Source organism: Tyto alba, unplaced genomic scaffold (assembly GCF_018691265.1).
Source record: "Tyto alba isolate M040663 unplaced genomic scaffold, T.alba_DEE_v4.0 Super-Scaffold_21, whole genome shotgun sequence".
NCBI classification, from domain to species: Eukaryota; Metazoa; Chordata; class Aves; order Strigiformes; family Tytonidae; genus Tyto; species Tyto alba.
In genome coordinates, this window is record NW_024881295.1 from 8,572,940 (window position 1) to 8,594,802 (window position 21,863).

The window sequence follows — 21,863 nt, forward strand, 5'->3', positions numbered from 1 at the left end:
ATGTCATGTTTTGTTAAATATGAACTGAAAGGTTCCATTAAATTAAATGTTTAAAATTAATGCTTGACATCAGTTTGGTACGAGAATATGACTCAGATGTTGAAGGCTTTCCTCTGTTTTCATTCAGAACACACTAACACTAAGTGAAAACTCACAATGAACAGTTTAGCTGGCCAATTTGGCTTAATTTCCTGGCTACAGAATATCTGTGAACAGTTATGATTTCCTCCATCATTCCATTAGTTGAAATTACTTAAAATTTGTTTTAGGTTTTTTCTCTAAATTGGATTAAATTGACTAAAGCTTTTAGAATTGCATCATGTCAGTCCCTATCAATAGATATGAAAATGAAAATGTTTCCTCTTTTTTTTAGAAAGGAACATCAGAAGGAGTTACAGGTTATTTTTATTGTTTATTATTAGTAAAATGCAGTTGTTAATCTGGTACCTCAACTATTAGCTTGCCTGAGTTATGATACTACCTTTGTTTGACTGGGACTGATTGGATAAGTTTCAGAGCGGTATATTTTTTTCACTGGTTGCCTAAAAGGGGAAGTTTTTGTGGTAGGAGTAATTACCTGTGATGAACTCAGATTTCGTTGGTTAATATCCCTGATAAATTTGATATTTTTTTTATTTTCCAGTAAAAGTTTGACAATAAAATATATCCCTGTGCAAGATAGCTTCTGTAAAATACATGCATCAGTCAAATTTACACCACGGCAGACAGAATATTAGTGGCACATACAACCACACTTTTCACATCATGTAAGTGTCTCAGTGCCTTTAGAACCAACTCTATAGGTTTGAAGCAGATCTTCTGAACTAAGATTTGTCTCACCTAAGAGGTAAATGCATGACAGACACAAATGAATTAATGTGAATGAACTTTTTTTCTTTTGTTTGGTTTGGAAACTGTTCTAGTTTTCTTCCTTAGCTACAAAGAGACCTTCTTCAAAGTAGTCACCCAAATACAGAGGTTTCCTACATTAGATCGACATAGAAAATTCACAGGTTTCTGTTAAGTGAGATCATCATTTTACCAAAGGTATATATGACTTTTTCACAAATGCATAAGAAGCATTACAGAAGACATCACTAAAATAGGATGCTGAAAGGTAACGTGAGTTCCCTGCTGAAGTATGTAACTTCCATTTGAAGGTGTATAGCCACAGAATTTAGATATTTAGCTTCTGCATAACTTCAAGGAACATATTGCATTAGAATCACTGAGATAATGTGCTATAAAGCTGGAATTATTTTCCCTGTTGAATTCATTCACATACATCAGCATTTGAAATTAAAAGTAATTTAAATTATCTCCTCCAGAGTGTAAACTTATAGAGGTTGCTTATAGAGGCAAATCTGTTCATAGCTGCCTGACAACTCCTACTTGAGATCTCCAGCCTACTTTCTGTGCATCTTCCATTAGCAGTAGCCATTAATGTGATATCTGTGATACTCCACAGAGTGAAAGGAATATTGGTGCCTGCTCCACATTACATGGCGTTAGTGTCAATAGGTTTTGTATCAGTACCCAGAGCAGGTCATGGGACATACAAAAAGAGCTTTTTCCAGCTCACCTTTCTCTAGCAACATGAAGATTTTTTAAACACATGTGAAGAGGTCAGTTTACCCTCTTCCACATTAGACACACATATTTTTTGAGGAACATAAGCATTATGAGCCATTAGCCATAACAAGCCACTAGCATTTTCCAGTTCTCTCTCAAAAAAATGGAAAAAAATATACATGCAAACAGTGGGAAAGAATAAACTCAAATGAAGTAAGTTGCTGGCAGTCATCACCTCCACTGCAGTCAGAGTGCTGTGGTACCAGCAAATGTCAGCATAAATGTCAGTCACAGGATTACAAGCAGCAGTGCGTTTTTTGAAGAGGACATCTGGCAAATCCAGAAAGGGCAAAGACCTGTCTGTCTTATTCCCTTCTCTTCTGATTATATTTCCCTCAATAATTGCAGCACCTGAAATGGCCTTTTACTTCTGTGTCATATCTTTAGGAGAATTTATGTAGTTAATAGAGCAGTCAGACTCTTACTTTTAGTACTGGTTTGTACCATTTCTGCTTCATGCCAGAGTAATTTGGTGTACAGCACGTTCATAGTTTGGTTTGGAAGGTAGCATATGGAAAATGGTCCCTTAGCCTTAGTCTCAGTCAAAGGTACAGTGGTGACTAGTGAGAGCAGCTTTTCATTTAAGCTAATCAGTAGCTTCTCTTTGCTTGCTGCACATAAATAAAGTTATCTGGGTTGGATTGCTCTGGGATATCCCAGAGCAATAGTATGCATGTTGCTTAGAGTCTGTCAAAAGTAACTAAGGGAAAGGCAGGATTACTCTCAGTAGTCTTTAATTTGCTATTGTGGTATCTCCACTGGAAAAAAATGCAAAACTTGGCAAATGGAAACAGATTGAGGTACACTGAGTGTTTAGACCCTCTATCTGAGCTGATAGAATATTTTAACTATGATTCCTGTGAGTAGCAAGTGATACAAGGTTTTCAGGTGATTGGCCAGACACACTTCAGGCTTTTTAGGGGAAAATTGCTCAGCCATTTCAGAAAATTGAATCCTTGTGGAATTTCAAGTCAAGAACCTCAGAAAAAAAGGCATTGAAAATTACTATTTCATTTTTAAAATAGAGGTCATCATCCTCAGGCCTTTGTATAGACTGCACCTTCTGTGACTCTTCCTTTGATCCCCAGGGCTTATATGGCCCCTGCCATGGATACCGAGCTAGAATGTCTGTCCTCTCTTCTATGCATCATCTGTCAGTGGGAATCAACTTTGATTTTGAACCTTGTGCCTTTTACTTCTCTCAGGAATCCCACAGTGCCCCATTTTTTAGAATATGGTCAGAAGAATAGGTGACCCCAGTGAAAAATAAGCACATCAGCCTTGGTAATTCCTGATGGGATTAGAGGTTTTACATCATATGGCTAAGATACCTCCTATTTGCACAAGCTTAAAGATATGTGCATTGGGAAATAACATGGAACAGCTGGCACCCTCTGAACTCATATCCTACCACAATAACATGCTCATAAGCACACACAGATAGTCTAATCCAAGCCTATAGGGTATCCACTTGACTTGCCTTGAAAATGTTTCTGAACTGGGTTACCCATTCCAGTTCCCTTCAGAGTCTGACCAGTGAGGAATAAAATTACTCTTCTTGATCTCAACAATAGAAACAAAATATAAGAAAAAAGTAGATGTTAATACAGTGGTGCAAAGAGGCGCATGTCCTCCACTCACATGCGAAAGTCAGTGCAGGACAAAATTCCAGTGTCTCTCTGGTTTCCTTCTAACTTCTGTGTCACTCTCTCAGAAAAATGTCTTACTCCAGAGGAATCAGACTTCCTTGATTTTTATGAACAGCAGGCCATAGCCTGTTTGTCAAAACCAGTCTGCAAGCTGTCTAGAGTCAGGGGATAGAATTTTAGTAGTTAGTTATTAAAGTATGTGTTGTCTTTTAACAACCCTTAAGTGTTTACTGAAGTGGTTCATTTCAAGCCATTATTTCTTCCTGATGGCGTTCTCGCTGCTTCTCATCAACTTAAACCAAGAGTAAACTTCCCAATAGTCAAATCACAATCTAGTTTTCACAATTCATTATACAACAACTCTGCTTCCATCAGACTCCTTACATGACTCTGCTTTCAAGCTACAACAACTTACCCACACAGTGTTTGTAACTAGAAATAAGTGCATGTTCAAATATAAACACTATTTGAGTTTGCTTCTCTGTACATGTAAGCAAAGAGCTATCAGAATATAGAAGAGATCAGATATAATCACAAGCCACTGCAGTCATGAATCAAAACAAAAAATACTTTTGTCCTCTCCATGCTGAACACAAAGCAAATACAAATCTTGTGGCTGAGGTCCATCTTTTATCCTAAAAACAAGGGGGGAAAAATACAAAAATCTCTTTTATCTTTGCACGCATAAATTGTATGACACAGAATGGAAAATGGACAGAGGAATGTCTTTCCCTTGCATGAGAAGTCAACACCTAATTAAATTCATAAACATGAGACTGATGTGAAGAATGATAGTAATGAAAACATGGGTCCTCCAGTAACTACAGTAGTGCTTTTAGGAGGAAGAAAAATAGTCATTTTCTGTATATACACGATGCACGGATTAAATATGCAATTAAATGCTCAATTAAAATAGATTAATTTTCTTTAATATGCCATCTGACAAACCAATTCTGACCATTTTTCAATGCTTCTGCAGAGTTAAAGCATTATGAGATCACATGCCATTTTCAGGAAGCAAGCAGATAGCTTCTTGGTAAAGGCAGATTTGTGTGAATCTCAAACTGCTCGACTGATTTACGTAAACCAACAGACTTTCTGAGTAGATGTTGCAGCAGCAGCAGCAAAAAAATCTCCCTGTCTCTTCCCCTTCCTAATACTCCTCTTCTTCTGACAAAACCCATATGCTTAAGAAAATAGAAGCATTTGTGCCAAAGAAGCAACCAAAGGCAGCCAGTGGGTGATTTAGGACTATGAAACAATAGATGCAGCTGCCTAACCAATGAAAAAAGTAACAAAACATTAAATGGGAGGAAAATCAGGACTTTTGTCATGAAAACAGTGGTCCTGTTCCGTGCTTGAGTACTGGCAAGAGTTTCTGAGAACACACACTTTGTAACCTCTTTGGGAAAGCACCAAGAAGATTGTGTTATAGTCCAACCCAGTAAATGCTTCTACAGGGAACTCTTTGGCATATGAATCAACCATATGCATGGACTACATTGCAGAGATAACAGGTGGACATGTAGTTGGTGAAAGAAGATGCAAAGGAAATTTTCTGAATTTATTTGGTAGGAGTGACAAATGGAAGACTGAAGCCAAAAGGAAATATTAAATAACAGAGGAAGTTTTGAGCTTATTTTTGTTTTGGTAGGATTTAAGCAAAATGCAAGACCATCTGCGTCCAAAAAAAACCTCATGAAGATCAGGATTGAGAGAGGGAAAACTGAGTAACTGATGGAGGAGCAATGGTCAAGTTCAGTTTATCAAAAGAGTTGCTTGTTTTCAAAGAGATGGATACAACTAGGAAATCAGACCAGAGCATGAGTTCCCAGGTAGCTACAAAAATGTTTTCAAAATAGCTACCTTAATGTGGCTTAAAGAAGCAAACATTAAGGCCTGTCTGCAATAGCCTTATTGCTGAGGGCACAGTCATTTTATGTGATTGCATTGATGTTACCCAGTCTCAAGACAAAGAACAAATACTATCAGCCCAATGTGAGGAAAATGGTAACAGCATCTGGCAGGCAGCTGCAGCAGCTCAGTAGAAAGCTCTGTGTCATATCCAGTGCGGGGGCCATAGTCATCTGGCCCAGCACCGCTGCCCTGGAAACAACTATTTCAAGACTTGATAAGACTGGGAGGTGACTCAGGATTCTAATTTTTCTCCCACTTTTTTAAAGAAAAGAGGGGGTTGACTGTCATCAGTGCAGAGGCAAATCTGGCATGTGATGACAGAATGTCTGACTGAGGGGCAGAGGGAGGCACAGAGAGAGGAGAAGGGTCAGCAGGGTTGGTGGTAAAAACCGTAGGTGGTGGAGGAGATGTTGGAGAGACAGAAAGGTGCTGGTCACCAGCAGAAAATGTGTGGGATTTGGGGGAGGAAAAGATAGAAAACTCTTGGTGGTAGGTGTCTGCAAGTGGTCAGAAGCCTAGCAAGGGGATCAGAAAAATGAACAGTTGGACACTGACTGATGGGTATGTATGTTGACTGGGCATTAGAACGGTGAATTTTAGATATATAGATATCATTTGATCCAGACTTTCTGAGAGAATTGAAGTTTCAGGCAACAGTGATAAAAATGAAATTCTAAACCCATGGAATTTCAAAAAATGATAGGAAATTCAAATTTTAGTTACCAACACAGGTGAAATTTGTCAGAACAGAGAACATCAAGCGTGAGACAAAAAAGTAAGAGAGGGTGGAGAGCAGAATCCAACAAAACTGGGTAACATCTGCCTTCTAACTGTTGCTGCAATTTTATCTAATCCAGAATGTGTGTGAAACTTTCACTGCCCCTTCCCTATTTTGGGGGAGATTGCCTTCTTTTTTTTTTTTTAAGGTTAAAGACACAATTCATTTGTCTGCTGTAGACTTGTTCATGACAGACAAATATAATATAACAGATTATCTTCCATTAAAGAATTGCAGACTTGGGTCAGCTGCCATGTAACTCATTCAGTTTCATTCCCTCCCAAGGGTTCCATCTATCCCCACCAAATAAATTCATGTGTACTAAGTTAGGGTTTTTTCATGACTAGGCAATATCCCTGTTCCCTGGAAACTTGCAGTTGTTATTTGTCTTTGTGAACCTCCCCTTTGAAAATGCCAAATCCTTTAAATTAATGCTTGGAAGGGTCATATTTTGCATTTCAGTTGTTGAAAAGACCTTGCATTTATTCAACAATATAAAGCTCCCTGAGGATCAGCAACCACAGTTTGTTATGTAAAAGTGCGCTGTGCTTTCTGTAATTTGGGAGTTGACTACTCACATAATCATAGCTACCAGCATTCAAAACTTACAGTATTTTTTTCATTCTTCTATTACTGCTTTTTTCATCATAAAATACAGCTTGTTTTTTTATATGGCTAGATCCTGCTCCCAGTGAAGTGTTTGTCTTCCCTGGTACAGAACAGATCCCTGCTTGGTTGAAGTAATGTCTTCAAAAAGCTTTGGACGGTTAATTTTTCTCATCAGCCAAATTTCTTTGATTCATTATCAGCTATGCGGCATTTGAATTATCATGGTCTACTTGTACTCAGCTCTCCTTTTCAGTAGGCATAGCTTTATCATAGGAAAGCTAGCATAGTTTTAATGGGAGTTAGGGAGAGCATCAGTACCTTCAACTGTCCGTAATGCCAATTTTATTTTCAAATTTTCTTTAATCAAAATTTTTAGAAACAAACTGAGATTCTTGGAAATAAGCACACATCTTTCCCGAGAAGGTAATAATTCCAGGGAGAACTGAAAACAAGAGGAGAAATGAAAACAACTATGGGTAAAGGTAAATTGAGTTAATATGCTAAGTTTAGGGATTCTTGCATCTTGGTTGAATAGTACACAGCTTGGTCATTTGCCCCTGTACTGTTCATTGAGATAGCGTAGCAACATTGAATGCTGTAAGGGCAAGCCTTTGTTTTTTAGTGAGACCTAGTATAGAGAAAATGCCCAGGAATGTTGGCTCCCCAGTTTTGTCTGATTTATACATAAAGGAACATTGAATTAAGGCCTTTACTGTTGCTGTTGTATGTAACATTCAGCAACCCATGTAGTTCTTCTGTCTCAGCTCCTCCTGCATAAAATGTAGAAATATTAAATACAGAATTATTACGGTCATAGTGGCTGTGTGAATAATTAAAATAGGTAAGTAGGTAGCCCAATGTATTTGCAGTATTCAGTACCACCATTTTAACCACGGCCTCCGGGTCTGCATGTACTGAGATGGTCATTGTTACCGTCTGAGTTTCCCAGAATCTGATGTACTGTACTTTGTACATGCTTTGTAAAACAGAGACGTTATTTGTTGTCCCCATGTAAAGATGGGAGTCTTAATTGCACACTTATTTCTACCTCTCTTGTGTTTTATAAAAAGCATTTTGATTGATAAAATGTTACAGTTGGAGGAAAACTAACATTATTTTCTTGGATTCCTATGGCTTTTTTTGGGGGGGTGGGAGGGTGGGTGGAGTGGGGTAGTTTCTGCATTTAGCTTAGCCTAGACAGTAAAAGATTCTATCAGTCTACTTCTTTATGTCTCCAGTCCACTTCACATTCTGGTGTCACAGGCTAAGACAGCTTGCACTGTTTGGGTTTGTAGCATTGCATTAACATGTTTTTAAGTTTAAAAAAGAATTCAGTGTTCAGCAAAAATTTTAAATGAAAATCCTTTCTTTTCACATGAGACTTAGTAAATCCCTTTCCTTTCACAAATGAGAAATCAGGGCCTAAACTATTCTGACAGCATTTCTAAGTTTTTCACTTTCGAAGCTTTTTGTGTTTTATAAATCTAATTAACTGTAATAAGAAAATAATAGGATATAATGTTTGTTTTACAAGGTGATTGATCTCTTGGCAGCCTGGCAGACTCTTTTATTGATTGGTTGGTGGATAATGTCAGAGTGGATATGTCCTGGAGGAGAATAGCTGACACCTAAATCCATATGTGACAGATTACCATCTGTGTTGGAAGACAGGTTTCTTCGTAAAATTGCAAAGATAACAGGTGAAAATGGAGAAAGTGACATGAGGGAAATGTGTTGAAACCTGCCCCAACCCTTCCATGCTCTAAGAGCATTTACACAAAGCTCTCTATTTTATGGGCTGCCTGTTTTCAGGATGAGGGAGATTAAATTTTAATTACACTCATTCCTGTCTGCCCAGTCAAGTTTTAATTCTGTTAATTAGGAAAATGCCTTGCCCCACAACCTAGCCATAAAGCTAATTAAACAGAGAACCTTCATTTGCTACTTAGTGGAACTTCAGTTCAGTAATGATTATCATACATTACAGTTAATTAGCACTGTGGGAGGGAAAATGAGGATGTCGCTGAAGTGCAAAACTCAAATTAGATGTGCTGTAATATATGCCTTATTTCATTATGTAGCTATCTGATGCAGGGAAGTCACACACTACCCTACCTGCTTCAGTTTCACATTTGTTAAAGGAGAATTAATTAAACTTATCTCTTCTGCAGAAGTGTTGTGTAGGTTTAATGTAATGAAGCTGATAAGATGCTGGTATTTGAAATCCTCAAGTAGGAAACACTGCATAAATAGAATTATTCCTCCTTGAAACATGCAAAACAGTTTAGAGGCAATGAACTACACTGGGAGAGCACAGTGACAGGCGAAATGGTGGAACAGCACAAGTACTTCCTAAAGTAAAGACAGCTGTGCAGTTCTGCACATATTCATGAAATCTTCCAGGGCAAAACACCACCAACATGGAACAGGCTGCTGTATCAAACCATTCAGAAGCCCAGGCCACAAATTAAAAACAACTGTAATTTGACTAAAAAGTTTTGGCAGTAAATGACTGATTCAAAATGCTCTGTTCAATTAGAATAATCCATTTTAAAGTATTGGTCCTGAAAATATCAACTGATGCTTGCCAATACCCCATTATACAGGTGGAGTAAAGTAGAGAGGTGTTACAACTTGCTCATAAACCAGTTGTAAAACTGGAACTAGGACTTCTAACTCCTTGTAAACTACCAGACAACAGCTGGCTTAATGTTTTCTGGAGGGAACAGCAGAACCTAGTTCTACTTTTATTTAGATTTTCTCACAGTGACACTGAATCCACTGAATCTGAGGATATGAAATTATACCTTAATAAAATATCCCTGGCATACATTATTTAAAACAGTATGAAGAATGTTATTTAGACCATTACAAGTGCAGGCTGATAGGTTATGTTTACATTAATCCAGAGTTATTTAATTTATTTCAAGTTTTATTGAAAAGTGACAGGCAAATTTTAAGATAATTGCAACCTGAGAGTTGGTGACTTTGGTAATATTTGTCATGCAGAGCAACATGTAGAACAACATGTGTTTTGTGCAAGCGGGTGCTGATTGACACACTGCCTAAGCAAGGTAGCCTTTTGGGTTGTGCACTGGGCTTGGATTCAAGTGTGGATGAGTTTTTCTGTGCCTCTATTTCCCCACCTCTGACATGGGGTTAAAAAGTTTTGTGACTGCTTTATAAAGTACTTTGTGGTCTGTGTGCATCAGGGAACTAATACATGTGTCAACAAGGCAACACTAGTTACAAAGTTTAGGGGACAGTGGTGATTTGTACATGCATGAGAAAAGAGAATTAAAGAAAAGCAAAGGAAAATTATGAAATCGGGGAATAAGAACTAGCAGACTAGCCCACTTTGCAGAAAATATCTATATTGATGTCTACTCTATGCTGGCAACAGCATTATTAATCCTAACATGCTGTCATTAATAAAAACTAGAGGAGTATGAAGTTTCTGTAATTATTTTAGGTTGATCTGGGAGTATATTTTCCTGGAGCTAGGTAGCATCTTAAAACTGCAAAGGATTAGACAGACAGAATGAGTTCAAATATTTGTCCAGCCATTGAAAGGAGAAGCCTCACTTCCGCCTGTGATGAGGCTTTGGAAATCTCCATATCCATCATTGTTCCACAGATAAGTGAAGATTGCACATTGATTACTCTTTCAGTTGCCTTTAAGCAGCTTATGTGAAATGTTAAATTCTAAGTTGCCTAAAATCCCTACTTTTTAATTTGTTCTCTGACTTGTATGCAGCAAGGCAAAACTTTGTGAGTTTATATACACATGCACACACAGGAGCACACACACCCCCTGATCAGAGCCAGGTCCTTCCAAATATGAATTATGCTGAGCAGATTTTAGAAGGGTACAAGTGGAACAGGGGCAGTCGTTCTCATTAATCTTCACAAGGGCATGAAAAGAAAAATAAGGGACTGCCTGTTCCCTCTAGTCAAATTATGGCTATGCAACTTATCACAAAGCATCTGAGTTTCTGGTCCCTTATTTAAAGCTGAAAAGCTTTATTTAAAGCTGATGCCACTGCTTCCCTCATATTTTGAGATCCTCAGAAAACTTAGGATAATCACTTATTTTAAAAATATTTTATTTATTCCTCCTTCATTCTTCTAAAGTTATTGCCCCTGTCATTCTTCTGAAATGAGCTTTTAAGCATCCAAAAGAATATAAAGAGCTTTGCGAAATAACTACAAAGAATGGGCATTTTAAAAGAGTGCTTGGATCTGTTTACCAAAACTGTGACCTATTAGCAAATGCCACAAGGCTCTAGGGTCACATAAGCAGATCCAGAGAGTAGTCGTGCTTGACTTCACCACAGTGTCTGTCTAGATGCCAGGCCTTTGCTTATGGGATTTGCCTGGACTTAGATTTAACAATGCACATATAAATGACAGCAAGTCATAGAAGCTGGAGTGGAACTTCCCCCGTTTGTGAATAGCAAGACGACCCAGGGTTTGTTCCTGGTTCAGACGGGCCCACAGCTTTTGTGACGGTTTTGCTGAGTTCCATCTCCAGACTAATATTTACGATTGCTTTTTTCCCCCCCAAATTTTAGAACTTTAAAGAAGGTTTTAGCTACCCTTGTGCAAATCATGTTTGCTTTTGGTTTTAATTGCATGGAGGAAGGGGAATGAATAATTTTCAGGGCTAATGGTTTGCTTAAATGCTTAGTTGCCTGTTACACCATATCTTCACCTGACATTTTTGACTAGTAAATTTTAATGCTTCTGTAGTTTTTCACTGGCTTGTATTTTCCATTTCTGCACGTGTCCCATTTGTGCTGGGCACATCATTTGATATTTGTAGCAGATCAGCAGCTTGTATGAGCAAGGTATCATTTAACAATATCGACTTACCGCATTAAGATAAATCCTTTGGGATTTCAATGCCAACGCGCTGAATGCCCAACAGACCTCCTAGTCTGAAATGATCAGCATCTTGTCTGAACACTGATCATCAGGGCATTTTACATACAACCCCCCATGGAGAAATACAGTTCTTTATATACTTTTGCATTCCTGGGGCTACAGGAGAGCACAGCACTGTGGAAAGTTTGAGCCCTTCTACTGCAGCCTGCGTCATCAGTTGAAAAGGAGACACTTGAAAACTATGAAGACACCAGGTTTATGACTCCTCTACAGACAGTCCCAATAATTGTATGGGGATATTTGACTAAATAATTTCAAAGCTTGTAGAGATACCATGATGGGTTCCCACTGTGTTTTCTTTCCCTACATGAAAGGCAGATGTGCATACTCTGTGAAGTTCAGACAGGCACTTGACAAAGTTGGGTGCCAGTCAGTTTAAAGATAAATGGGGCCTCACCTTCTCACACAGTGGAATCATTTATCTTCACATGGCTCATAACATGAATTATTTATAGCTATGGAAAGAAAAATAGTGGGGATATGGACTTGGTGCAATTTCTGTGAACCAGTTAGACATTATACGGTTGGATACTGCTCTCTTCCAAGTGAAATGCAGCAATGGACTGCTTTCCGTAGAGTGAAATAATTTTTACATGCCTTGTCAGTCTCGCTATGGCCGTGGAAAGAAATACAGTGAAAGCAGAGACACTGGCACTGTTTGTGTTATTTAGAATGTTTTTGCAGCTAACAGTTTTGACCTCTATTCTGTTTTGATGGTCCTGGTTTCAAAAGGCCACGTCATGTTTTCCAGCTAGAAGAAGTGAATAAATAATTTCTTTTCCTGTGGACTCTCACAGGTTTTACCCAGATCCTGGTTCAGAATTATTCCAGAGAATTTCTGGTGTAAAACTGATATGCTGCATTGTCAGTGGAATTATAATGATTAACAGCTTCAAATCTACCCTCTGAGGCCAGGAGGGTTTCATTTTTGTCCCTTACGGTCTTCAGAGACCCTGCAAAGAAAGTTAGTGAGACTGGAATTTGGAATTCAACGTGTGAAATCCAGGGGGAATCGTTTAAAACATCAATCCTTACTTCAGAATGGTGTTTGACAGGCTGCAAGTAATTTCTGCTTCAAGCAGTCTCAGGCAGCAGAGTAATCCAAAGGTCATGTCATTCTTATCATGAGTAAAAGAGATCTTCTTCATGATAGATGGCTACTCTCTGTGTGCTATGATGCATAATATATTAATAATTTTAATTCACAATTCCATTTGTCCAACAATTTTGTCAGGGCAAGCTAAACTATAGTTAGGTACACCTGTGCTGTGCAAATAGATGGGACTTTTGTGGCAATCCATCATAAGACCTGCAACACAGTCCCAGTTGCACATACTGGAGCTGTGAGGAATCACTTCTACAAATGGAAGTGTCAGCCTGCAGGAATTGGGCCAAGAAGTCTTATGTTTTCACTGCTGATCTTGACCTGTGCTGGTGATCACAGCTGAAACCATATGGGTTTCTGCCTCCAGTCTCATGGTATTATGTAGAGCAACCTTCAATGTGTTCTTCACCAGATTTATCAGGTTGGGAGCCTAAGGTTATCTGTTCTTGGCTAGCCTAATCCCAAAACTGGAGGACCACAGACAACAAACATGACTCTTGGTTTTAGATCACTTTGAGAACTGTGTTATCTGAGACATAAAGATTTAAGCTGGCTTTGTGTAAAGCGCTCGGGATGTAATACCACCACAGCTGCTGCCTACCCTCATGCCTTTAATAGGACTGAATGCAAAAGCCACTCCTCTGCAGAACCAGACACAAAGGTAATAAGCACTAGTATTAGTTCAGTGGGTCTCAGAGCAAATTTGCTTTCTCTTTGCCACAAATGCAACTCATAAGCAAACCTTTATAACAATATACATTGTTCTTCCTTATTTGAATAGTACATTCTCCTGAGCATATTTCTGTCAATGTCAGTGCAACAAAGTGCTTTTTAGAAGAGGGCTGAATTCGCCTCTCAGCTATTAGGATTTTTACCTCCTCACTCCTTGCTGCTGTTTATATTTTACACGCAGAAACATGGTAAGAGCCATACTGCTCTTCCATGTCAGTAATCATATGTTTTCAAAATGAATGAATGACGTCCACTAAAGGTCATCCTAAATTCAAATTATTTTTAAATGCGCTCTTCATTTACCAGCATCATGCTGTCTTTGATACATTTCCATCTCCACATTAGCTGTTTTGGCAGCTAGATTTGCATTTTGCCAGATTTGCTTTTTAAGTGGCCAGCTGTTACCTCAAATTTTCAGAGCTCTTACAGCAAGATGCTTTTCAATAGCAAACATTACTCTCCATTTGGTTTTCTGAAAGATCTTGTTTTCACTTCCAGAAGTAGGCAGCCAAGGCTCTATGTCATATTACTTCTTCACTGTATGCATCTCTAAAAAGAGCTATTTTTGGCACTGTTCTCCTGAAAAAAAAAAAATAAAGTGTTTTTTTAATTTTTCAAATAAATGTGGATCCATGGTTTTATAAGTGGGGGAGGATGGAAAGATGCCCTGTATTTCAAATTAGGTTTTGTGACCTATTATGTACTTATTGCACAAGATTTTATGGGTTGGAAAAGGGACTGGTCATTCCAGTTCTTCAGCACCTCTGGGAGAAGTTGTAAGGTGGAGGAAGTAGAATCACTGGTCTGAATTTCAGAACAGATGTCTTATCAAGTTCATCAGTGCATTTCATAATCATTATTTAAAGTAAGAGTCATTGATCCCATCCTTCATACATGTATTCAAACAAAGGTAATAGGTGCTCTGCCTTCAGAACAACTGAAGAAGCAGCATTTCACATGAACTCACAATTGCTTTTCCATCATACCAAATCAGAAAAGTTAGACACATGAAAATGTGTATTTAGTGACACTGTCTTCACAATGGACAAACTTGCGTATAAGGCTAATCCCAAACAAACGTATCCCAACATTTGTTTATATAAGGATAATGGAAGTATTTTTTCAGAATTCAAATATGTTTTACTTTATGTTTGGTTTTATTTCATTTTTTCATGTTCTTGGGTTTTGATAGTTCCTATGTATGGTAAGGGATTCACAACTTACACAGGCTGATCTTCTGTCAGGCAGACCACTACATCTACAAAGAAGCTTCCCTTAATGTTCTTTGACATCAGAGTGCCTCAGTTTGGGTCATCTGATGGATCCGGTTCTGAGAGAAATACCTCTGTCTTCAGAACAACTCAGCCCATAGCTCTTTAGTAAGCCTTGTGAGAAACGTTAGGGAGGGGATACATCTGACCAGTGTGATTCCTAACAGGGACAGCAGCCTCCTTGGGGATCCGATAAACTCCTGTACTCCTGCCCTCAACTACTGAATTGCTGTCATGAACTAAATTTTTGCCTGTTCATTCTTTGCAGACATTGATGAGTGCTTGGTAAACAATGGTGGCTGTGACCATTTCTGCCGAAACACGGTTGGCAGCTTTGAGTGCAGCTGCCAGAAAGGCTATAAACTGCTCACAGATGAACGGACCTGCCAAGGTAATACTTTACTTGTTCTACTCTTTGTATAATGAGGATATTATTTTCAGTGGATTTTTTTTTTTTTTTTGTGATTAAGTTATTTGTATTACAGGTTTTAATCATACTGTCATAGGAAGTGAAGTTAGAAAAAACCTACCAGATTGTAATTTTCTGAGGTGGGGTTAGAAGATTTTTGGAAACGTTTTGTTTCAATGTTTTTAGTTGTAGGAATGTCAGTGTCCTGCTGAAGTGTGAAAACCCGCGTGGTGTGGTGGAATAGGCTCAGGCAGAGTGCGCTGTGTTCAAATCCTCTAATTTGCTATGATCTTAATGGGACAGAGGCTTATCTTTTTTACACCAGAGTCATTTAGAGTAACTTACTGGAATAAAGCATTTGCTACATTTAAACTTAAAGAAGAGTCTAATTTGTGAGCTCACCTTTGCCTGACAGAATCTGTTTATGGAGGGATAATGGAGGTATTTTGTGAGAATTCAAATTAAGTGTGTTTTACACCATTTTCTGTGCATGTCATGATTTGTTATCTAAGTCATGATGTTCTATATTCTATGACTAATTAAGTGCGTAACCATTTCCAACTTAAGTATTAACCATGGTCCTTTGGAGAAATGACACTGTACACTTGAGCTCTGTAACTTTATTCTTTAAAAGCCTCCTAAAAAAGTTGAGAAAGATGAGCATGCATCAGTAGTGAAAGAAGGGGAAGTAGGATATATTCAATTAAAATTTTGTTCAGGAATTGCCTTTTTATTAATACATAATTATTTGCATGGGTTTTGAACACGTAAAAGTTATGAAGTCCAAAACAACATTAATATTTTAGAGCTTTGTTCATCAACAAAAGAGAAACCAAGGTCTGAAGATACATATGTCATTCAAAGAATTTTCCATTGCATCTTATTGGTACTTCCAACATCCAGGAAGCCTTCTCCACCCTGACTGTGCGATTAGACACAAAAGAGTCAGTGCAAGGTTAGTTTCAAGCTGTGACAGGATGGGAAGAGCTGAGAGTGGCACGGTTAGTGCCACATGACTGGGCAGAAATAATATTGTAGGATCATGTCATACAGGGGTAAGCTGTCTGGTTTTGATGTACCTGCTAAAAATAGGGACAGGATGTTAAAAAGAAATGTTCCCTTTTTGATGTATTTAGAGAGTTAGGAATACTTTCTGGTTCATGAATTTCATGTGTCGTGACATGCTTTCAGTGTGGTCAGGAGTTTCACCACTGGACTAACTGTAATTACACTGGTGAAAAACTCAAGAAAAAACTCAGGACCTGCATTCTTGTTAGGCAAGAGCTGGTGCAAAATTTATTTGTTCATTATGTTCTTAGTAATATGCTTTGAAAGCTACCTATAAATAATCAAATATCTATCGTGATAATGGAAAACTAGAAGCAGCTTTGTAAATGTTCAAATGAGTTTTGTTTCTTCGTGCATCTGGGCTACTGAATGAGTGGGTCACTGGTAACAGTACATACCATGCAAGGAATGATGCAGTGGCTGATCTACTCCTCTCCCTCATGAGATCAGACATGGAAATATCAACATGATCTGGCCATCCTACTTTTTCCAGTGTCACTGAGCAAGGGCAGGTACTCTGTATACCTCTATGTGGTACTTCAGTTTGTCAACTGTAGCTTATTTGTTGCTGTAATAGATTAGCACAAGCCCAGAGAATTTTTGGTCTGGAGAAGTTCTTCCCATCCCAGAAACACTGGTTCTTCATACTGGGAAGTGGGGAGAACAAAGTTACTTCTTGCTTGAAGTCTGAAGTATTTGGGCCCTAGAAACTGATGACAGCAAACATGTTATGATGCCCGCTTTGTGGATGGAGCACTGTGATAATTTAGTTCCTGTCTGGTGCTTAAGGTGATAGTTGGTGTCTCATGCAGTCAGTAGGCTTGCTAATAAAGAAAGAAGGAAAGTGAATATAGATCAAGAAATTACTTATGTATGAATCACCTGTACTTTGCTTCTTCCACTGCAAAAAGAATATAGTTAGTGGGAGTGGTTATAGTTATTAATGTCACGTCTGACAGAAAAATGTGGTTTGGGGTTAGTGACTGCTGGAATATAAATCATGCAGGGGTTTTTTTGGTAACAGCCAGTCAACACTGACCATAGAACAGTACTGAGAGATTCAGGGAAGTTTATTTTGGGCATATTAACCTTTCCAATGCATGCAATAGAAAAATCTTATTTGTATTTATAGAAGATTCTGTTGTTCATGTTACATCTGTTGTTTGATTCATAATAGAGTTTCTATGACTTACAATCTTGCTGTTAATATTGCTTTTCTCTTCTGTTTTTCATTTTTAAAATAAAGATTTATTTCAGTTACAAATCAACATGTTTATCATTTAGGACCTTAGAAGTCTACATTGTTTGGGGCTGAGTCCTATTTAGTTCAGGTGGCCTCCCTAGTGTATAGGGAGTTCATCTCCAAATGAGTTCATCACTAACATCAAGGAACAGATTCTGCTAACCTTCAGCAAAAGCCCCATGGAAAGAGCTGGTAAGCCTGTCCTTTTATGATCTGCAGAACCCCTGAATAAATCTGTGATTGTGTCTGATTCACAGGAAAGAATCAGTGAAGAAGAACAAAGCCACAGATACAATTCATGTTAGCCATATTTTTCAAACTGTTCAAAAATACAAGTAAGCTGTTGCTGCATAACTCTTTTCATATGATCATTAACTTCAGCACAAGGCAATTTTACATGTCTCAATAAAAAGGTTTCTTCACATTTCCTGTGAAATTCTGAGGTTGTCCCACCTCACCTCATTTCCTTCATGTCCTTTCATTGTAGACCTCAGAGCCGACTAAGATTGCAGGGAAATTGTATCAAAGTCTCAGACTTTGTTCTGGTTGTTTGCAGAGCTCCCACCCCATCATACCAAGTGCCTTACACGCATTCATCCTCTCTGTGAAGAGGAAAGTATTTCTCTCTCAGTTTTTCAGACAGGAAGGGTTAAACCAGATATAGCTAGCAGCTTGCCTAAGATCACGCATATGAATGCCTGGACTGCCTTGGAGAATAAACCTCCAGTTTTTGTGAATCTGCCCTCTGTGAATCTGCCCACCACAAGAAAATTTTTTTCTCATGTATTTGTGCTCATACCCTGATATGAAAATTCATTGGTTTTCAGGAACTCTGAAGCTTGCTGCTCGCTTGGTGCCACTAGCTGGCCACCCTGCATGTAGAGTACTTGTGTAAGCAGCCCTTGCGCTTGTACAGGGCATTAAAATGTTCCGCATTTGTCTGTTCACAGCTAAACCATTTTTAGCCCTGGATGCAAAGAAAACCATTGTCAATCACAGATTACTTCTGCTAGGGAGTGGTTCTCACGCTGTGGCTCCTTGTTAGACAAGGAGAATGTGGGGGTTTCCCTTCCTTTCCCCTCCCCTGCATTCCAGCCATTTAAAAGGAAACTTAGTTGTAACCCAGAAGGTGAAGAATCCACACTGCCGGGCCAGTGATACTTTGGAGACTGATACTGCTTTCCCAGAGGCTCTCTTTTGACACAAATGAGATTTTTTTTTTCTCCTTTGACAGTGAAATCACTGTATGGCAATACCAAACCCATCAATTGTGTATTATTTTAACAGATCACTTAAGTCTAAGGTATTGTAAATTCTTTGATACAGGAAGAAATGGTTGAATCTGTTTGTATAAACCTAGCAAAACAGGCCTGCATCTCCTTTGAGTATGTAGTACAAATAACATAACTATATTTATTGCAAGGAGAGCTTGTGTTTGTAACCTTTGTGGTAATTAACAGCAGGACAACAACTCAGATTAATTTTAGAGCCACATCAGCAACAAAACAGCAAGCAAGACTGTTTAAAGCTGCTATGAATGTGTATAAGCGCAGACATGATTACCTTAATCCTCAGCCAGTATGAGTTTTAAAGCCAGTTAACTTAATTGCTTATTCGGTTTCTGTTTGTTGTGCAGTGATCTCGAAAAAAATTCAACAATAAGCAGTCTCTCTGCTCCACTCAAGTTCAAGCTTCATTAAGCACCCAGAAAAATGTGTGAAATTCTATCATAAATAATTTTCTCTTCCTGCTGTAGGAATTGCCTTTTGCAGAGCAAGAGAAGGAGAGACAGTGCATGCATTTGTTGTAACTTTCTCCAGGAAGTGCTAGAGTTGGAAAGATGAGTTACATGCAGAAATAAAGTGCTTTTAGTGGGAACATCCAGTGATCAATATGTAATACTTCAGCCTGCTAAATCTACACTCTTGCCCTCTACCCCTCTCCACCTGTGTGCAAAATAGAGCCAAATCCTCCTACACTGAGGGATTTAAACTTTTGCAGGGGGCAGTTCAAGGCATTTGCATCATTCTAGTCCACTTACAGCATCCAAAGCAGGTTTAAATGGGGCTTGGTGATTGCTAGATCTCACAGACATGATGTTCAGCCATAATGAAGTCTGCCCAAGTAGCCTTTTCACCAACCATTTGAATTGATACAGCCACTGTAAAAGGAGGTGATTGTCCACCAGGCAAAAGCACCTCTGGGGCATGTGGAATACTTGCATGGGCTGACTGGCATTTTTGGGGCTTCTTTAAAGGCATGTGTTCACACATAGTAGGTGATAGCATTTTTTATTTGCTTTGATGTATTGCCTGTTTGACTATTTGTTATTCTTTACTACCTTCCTACCTGATTTTAAATGAATATGATTGACTTTTGTAACTAGGCACTGGAATACAGGACCTGATAGTCTGCTGTTGGTAGTGCTGGTGTCTGTCCAAAGGAAATTCAGTGATGCAGGTTTATACACTAGGAAATCTCAAACAGAATTTGCCCCCCTACATTCATGATATATTGAAATTTCCCTCTAGTGATTTTCTGTGGGCACATTTTGCTAGAGATTTGGGGGGGTTTAACAGTACAAAGCTATCCAATAGAAGTCCAGTTGTAGCTGAATTGAGGCCTTTTTTTCCTCTCATTACAAGAGAAAGACATGAGCATATCCACTGTCATATTTGTGTATTTGAACTTTTCTTCCTCTCTTTTAAAACAAATGCGTTTCTTATATGCCCCACTGTATCCCCCCTTCCTCTTTCCTCAGCTTCACTTCCAGACAAGTGTTCCTCAAAAACTTGATGCTCATGAAGTGGAGCAACTGGATGTGATGGCTAGAGCCAAGGATACTGTAAGCAGATACTGAGGCAGTTTTCTTAGTAACTCTGACAGTGTATTGCAATGCTAGCCTGCGAAACACATCAAACCTTGTCCAGCTCTGGTTTTTTTGTTTCTCAGGTTGTTTCTGAGCAAACTTGATGAGTGTAGCAAGTTTTGTGATAGCTTTCCAATGTGTTACAGGGTATACCTCCCAACTCTTACCATCCAAAACCATTTTTTACTTATGATCTGAAATAAGACTTGAACACAACCTCAGACATTCGGTGTTAACCCACTGCACCATAGAACGGTAGTCCACGCAATCCTAAAATAAAACTGTTCAATGAGAGACTGGCCTTTCTTTACTGCCAAATAGGTTTTCATTCCAGAGAATTTGATGTGATTAGACCCAGCTGACCCTATGATCGATCTGTTGGCAAAGGGATGCTTTACATAGGGCTCCCAATGCATAATTGTCAAGAGAAACCTTCTTTCATTCTGGAATGAGAGAAAGAAAAATAGCACCTTGACAAATATAGTAACTGTCTACGATCCAAGGATCCTACAGGCCTGGTCTTGAAACACTGCCATATTAACTGGATATATAATCCCCTCTCATAACATCCACCTTTTCACTTATTTGTACAAAATATGCACTATTAGCCTTCCAAGGGCAAGATTTGAATCTCCCAGCATGGTATCTCCATTTTGAAAATGGGTATGAAATGAGGGATTAATCGTACAGGGAAGGACAGATAGAAAGTGTTTGTGGGAATTATTTTTGGCCTAAAGAAGACCACAAAGATTAGCTACAAAGATCTCATTATATTCTTCTGTATGGAACCATTTATGATAAAAATGGCTGTACAGGACCAGTGTAATCCCAAATAAATCAGTGCATCCACACCAGCAACACTGAATCACCAGACATCTTTGACATGGAGTGACCAAATTAAAAAATAAAAAAGGGGCCAAAGAGATTTGAACCCTGACAGTGACCTGCCACCCACATTTGATCATGTAATTCAGTAAAGCAACTGGCCTTGCCCCAATCACATAACCTGATGAAGGTCTCAGGATGAGGATATACCCCTGGCATTGATTTATATAGGACACAGTCACCCATCTTAGGTTACTTAACTAAATGCACGGGTAGAGGTCAGGACTGGAGCATCTGTCCCTCTCTGTCTCTCTTTGCATCATGAAAATGGAACATGGAGAATCCCATGTCCTATGTCCCAGTTTTAAAATCCTGAGGAAATTCCTTGGAACAGCAGGACAGGGGAATTTTATGTCATGATTCTCCCAGCCAAGACAGACTGTCTTTTTGCCTTACTGCTACTCCCTCAACTCTTCTTGCTCTGAGCTATAGCTGAGTATACCCTATAGTGCAGTCCTGGAGGCAGGGAGCTGTGAGAAATGTTAAATGGATGCAGCTGCACCATACAGCAGTAAAGAGACTGATTAAACCCTTCAGCTAATCTGTATCAGTGGTAGAACTAATGTTTCACGTAAATCAGTTTAAAAGACAATGGGTGAGGCCCACACCCCTCAGATTCAATGCATCAGCATTACAGTTTGGCCAGCTTTCCAGTGAAAAATGTTGGAAAGTTTTGTTGTTGGTCTACCTGCTCTCTTTCCTTTTCACCCCCTATTAAATTCATAATAGAAGCAACTGTTGGAAAAAAA

At 38.7% G+C, this 21,863-nt stretch overlaps 1 protein-coding gene across 5 annotated transcripts in view; it reads left to right on the forward strand.

The window, feature by feature from the left end:
- The window catches only part of SCUBE1 (signal peptide, CUB domain and EGF like domain containing 1), a 216,957-nt gene that overhangs the window by 143,743 nt on the left and 51,351 nt on the right, over positions 1-21,863 (forward strand). For all 5 annotated transcript variants that reach the window (XM_032986333.2, XM_032986339.2, XM_032986334.2 and 2 more), the window contains one exon: positions 14,909-15,031. In XM_032986333.2, the coding sequence (XP_032842224.1) occupies positions 14,909-15,031 (123 nt within the window). The remainder of the gene's footprint in view (positions 1-14,908; positions 15,032-21,863) is intronic.